The sequence below is a fragment of the Setaria viridis genome, chromosome 2 (assembly GCF_005286985.2).
Source record: "Setaria viridis chromosome 2, Setaria_viridis_v4.0, whole genome shotgun sequence".
Lineage (NCBI taxonomy): Eukaryota > Viridiplantae > Streptophyta > Magnoliopsida > Poales > Poaceae > Setaria > Setaria viridis.
The window spans coordinates 2962251-2966962 of record NC_048264.2 but is presented as its reverse complement, the minus strand read 5'-3'; the positions used below and the strand labels follow the sequence as shown (position 1 = coordinate 2966962).

Sequence of the window (4712 nt, the reverse complement as noted above, 5' to 3'; positions counted from 1 at the left end):
GGCATATGCCCTACTGGAAGCAGGTCAAAGTTTCACCTTCCAACCATCAACAAAGGACTAATAGTTATTCTGGTCTGAAACAAAGAACTAGAATTTTTTCTGACTAATTCTTTTTCTTATAATGTGTTCGAGAAAAAAATTCTTTTTCTTATAAGTGGAGTATATATGATTAACTTACTACAAAACTCAGAGGAATGTGATTGTTGAAACTGAACCATCAACTCGACCCGTAGTTGTCGTTACTGCTGACCAAATTCAAGGTTGCAAAACCCTCACCTTATAAAACTCCCTTTGCTAGACTGATCCGCCAGCAAACCCAACAAGAAACGCCTCCGTTCCCATCGCCTTTTGCCAACCAACCACACAACCACCACCGTACCCGAGCAGCTCGGCAATGGCGGACCTTCCAGAGGTGGTGCTCCTGGACTTCTGGGTGAGCCCCTTCGGGCAGCGCTGCCGGATTGCGCTGGCCGAGAAGGGCGTCCCCTACAAGTACCGCGAGCAGGACCTCCTCCTCAGCAAGAGCGAGCTGCTCCTCCGCTCCAACCCCGTGCACAAGAAGATCCCCGTCCTGCTCCACGCCGGCAGGCCCGTCTGCGAGTCCCTCGCCATCGTCGAGTACATCGACGAGGTCTGGCCACAGGCGGCGCCGCTCCTGCCCCGGGACGACCCCTACGGCCGCGCGCAGGCACGCTTCTGGGCCGATTACATCGACAAGAAGGTACTCCTAGCCTCTTGTGGGCTTGTGTACGCATCTTTTCTCTTTCGTTCTCGCATGTCTGGCGTTCTTGTCCATATGGTTCTCATCTCCGACGTTGCTTGTTTCTGCTGGTCTAGATTGGGCTTAGTAGGGTTGGTTAATTGTAGAATTGTACCTTGATTGGGCTTACCACTTCTAGTTGATTCAGTTTTAGGACCGAGTAGTAAAGCAATGGCCTTTCTTTGAACATTGGTACCGTGAAGGACTGTCAAAGATATTTGTCATCACTACTGTTTTGCACTTCTGCAGTTCCATTTCGGCAACGTTCCTGAGGATAAATCACTAGCTTGTTATCACTGTACTTTTAGAGCGCGCATCGACGTGGATGTCATTGTTATATGGTGCATCTATGTGGTCAGCGCCGGTGGCCGCCTTCTCTCTTGTGTCGCAGATTGTTTGCTTTAGTTCAAATATAAATGAAATATCAGCATTTCCCCTGTCAACTTAAATTTTTCAGGCCAACTGGTTTGTGCGTTTTGTACCTTAATATGATATTAAAGTTGGATGTCTTGAGTTTGTTGAATTCTAGCTGATGTGATTTAATAATAAATTGAATTGTTGGCAACTACTATTCCATGTTTGAGGCTTTAGCCAGCTCAGTAGGTATGACATTGTTAGGGCAGTCTCAATGCATTGAGAACTTGATAATTGTGTCTGCTAGGTGTCATAGGGATAAAACTCCTCTCTCATCTGATTAAACTACCCCTCACAATGATCTTGCTGATGTGGTAAAAGAATTAATGCTCATGAAACTCCTATGAAACCTCGTTGAGACTGACCTTAATAAGCCAGGGGCATCTCCAAGTTGGATCTTTTATACTTAGTGTGGCACAACACTTATTCCAATTAGACGTCAACGGTGATAATCCCTATGCAAGCATCATCGATTCCAAGATGTCAGCTTGCTTAATGTCAACCGATCATGGACTATATGGTGGTAATCACAATCAAGCACATAATTAAGGCCCCGTTTGGATCATTGGAATTGAATTCCATCCTAATAATCATAATTTAGACACAAATTAATTAAGCTAATATAATTGTATGTGGAATATAGTTGTATATTATAGTTGGTGATATGGGAGAGATACTTATATGCTGCACTTCTACTATAGAGAAGCGAGTCTAAGAGCGTGCTATAAGAATTGAATTCCATTCTAATAACCATAATCTATAGAATCAATTTCCATCTCCCACCCCATGAATTTAAGATAGGCTTATATCTAAACTTTGGAAAGTTGTGGAATGCCACATTCCAACATAAATTAGCCTACTCCATTAAATAGATTCCAATTCCTTCAAAATGAAGGGACCCAAACAGGACCTAAGAGTAATTTAGAGTAGAGTACTACATGTTCGCTGTCATGTTCCTTGGTCCATTATCCATAAAGATGTGGACTTATTACCTTTTTCTAGCTTGGCATTCTGAAGATAGGACGGAACCTTCAGAGCGTTTTGCTTAATCACGCCTCATGTTAGTTGTATTTGTTTGCAATGAAAATCTAGTTGTGTATTGAAGCAGCAATGAGAATCCCGACCCGTCAGAACACATTAACAAAAGAAATTACTTTACGACATCAATTTGTCTAATCTCTTTGTTGGTTATTATATATCCTCAGATCTATGGCTGCCAGAGTCGGCTATGGAAGCTCAAGGGTGAGGCCCAAGAGCAGGCCAGAAAGGACCTGATCGAGGCCCTCAAGACCCTGGAGTTCGAGCTCGATGACAAGCCCTACTTCGGCGGCGAGAACTTCGGCTTCGTAGACATTGCCCTAGTGCCCTTCACCTGCCGGTTCCTCGCCTATGAGAAGCTCGGCAGCTTCAGCATTGAGGAGCATTGCCCCAAGATCGTCGCATGGGCCAAGCTCTGCAAGGAGCGTGAGAGCGTGGCCAAGGTGCTGCCTGACCCCGACAAGGTGTTCGAGTTCATCCAGTTCATCCGGATCAGCAAGTTCGGGGCCAAGTAGGGTAGGTGATAGGGCTAGGCATGGCATGACCGTTGTGTTTTTTGGTTGCGTTGTGTTGTCAATGTTTCTGTCAAGAGTGTGGATTTTGGTTTTAGCTTTTGGTTGCCTCTTGCTGAGCCAATAAAATTATTGCTCTCAAATTGTTGGTTCCGTGCTTGGATTCACCTAAAGATCTGTGTGCTTGGCCTGATGCCCTTCTGTTTGAATTTCACAAGAACACGTGCGAAGTGGGTGAACAAAAAGGGAGGAAGCAAAGTAGATAGTGACATACACCTTATCAATTGTGATCGATCATATAAATAATATAACCTTCCTGAACTATTTCAAGGTTATGCAAGCTGCACGTGTGTACCAGCTTCTCAAAATGTATGGCCCAAAACTCGGACGTACCATCAGGTTCGAAATTTCAGGAAAAATTACAAATATAAGGTTTTTTTGTCATGAATAAAAGTTTTTTAGCCAATTTTTTTAATGGGCAGTTCATAAAAATACAAAAGTTTCCTTAAAATGTGATACAAATTTCATGAAACGGTGTATTCATTGGTGACCAGAAAAACAATGCAACACGAAATCACATACTACGGACCAGATAAGAATGTACTTCCTCCATTCCAAATTATAAGTCATTCCAAGAATCTTGGAGAGTCAAAACATCTCAAGTTTGATCAAAATTATAGAGAAAATTATAAAGATTTATGACATCAAATAGGTATACTATGAAAATATAATTGATGAAGAATCTAATGATACTTAGTTAACATCATAAATGTTATTATATTATCATATAAATTTGGTTAAAGTTGAGATGTTTTGACTCTCCAAGATTCTTGGAATGACTTATAATTTGGTATGGAGGGAGTAGAAGAGATAAAGGATGTGTTTGGATGCATGATAGCACCATTGGCCGGCCAAATATTATTAGCAAACGATTCAGCCGCCCGAATTCGGCCATGTGTGGGTGCGATTTTCGTGTCTTGTGCAAAGGGCCGCCCATGGACAGGCCAATATCTGGCACCGATCCAAACGCCCGAAATTTAGCTTGGCCAGCCAGCATCAACATCCGAACGCACCCAAAATGCACCCCCCCCCCCCCCCCCAACGCAACTAGGCCATGAATGTGGTCAATCACACGTCCATTGAAAATTTAGGCAGTGTAAGATCATGTGTGATAAAAATTGGTAGTCACAAGTAATAAAGCTCTTCATACAAAGAAGAAGTCCAGTATTAACCTTAATTAGTTTGTTGCGCTACATCAGCTAAACAAATAATGGTTCTCGAGGATTTGTAAGCGCCGGTGGTGACTTTGTCAATCTCAAAATTTGCCGGCTTAATCTTTCGAAGTGTGGTGCCACCGCTGGTTGTCTCTCCGGAGTGCAGTTCACAACCGCGTACTTCGTTGCGGAAGTAGACAGGTGGGTAGAGGAGCAACAGCAAAATAATATAGATTATTCCCGGACTTATCAAGACTAATTTACAAAAATTTTACTAGTGATGGCTCGTCACTATTGAGGGTAAAAATATAGGCAAGCTCATCTCTTTTGATGAGTCAATAGTGACGTGCCACGAGAGATGGACACGACGTCCGCTACTATTAGGGGTCATCCGTCCATCACCATTGACTCGATCTTATGTATTGGGCTATTGGCTAGTGATGTTAAGAGACATTAGCTAGTCAAAATCCTCTCTTTCATTTATATACCGTTCACCTTGGAACCATCGAACGACCGTCCTTGATTTCTCCGAAGTTTTTTAATTTGTTTCCCATCTTCAATAGACACTAGACAAGGTTTAGTGAAGTTGTTAATCGTGTTTGTCTGTTGGGAGTGACTATGGCCTCGCAGGAATGGCTTCAGGTTGCAAAGACACGTGTCAACAACGCACGAATCAAACACCGTCGAGCAACGATTGCTGCAGAAAAGCAAAGGGAGATAACCTGACGATTGAACTTTGTTGTGTAGACTTGTTATGCCAACAAACCATATTCT

General features: G+C 42.9%; 1 protein-coding gene across 1 annotated transcript; it reads left to right on the top strand.

Moving 5' to 3' along the window:
- The first annotated feature begins 326 nt into the window (after positions 1–326).
- On the top strand, positions 327–2940 carry LOC117845702 (probable glutathione S-transferase parC). Its single transcript, XM_034726766.2, has 2 exons — positions 327–721; positions 2380–2940. Exons 1-2 carry the CDS (start codon positions 395–397, stop codon positions 2725–2727), a joined length of 675 nt encoding a protein of 224 aa, XP_034582657.1. The 5' UTR covers positions 327–394; the 3' UTR covers positions 2728–2940.
- Positions 2941–4712: the final 1772 nt, after the last annotated feature.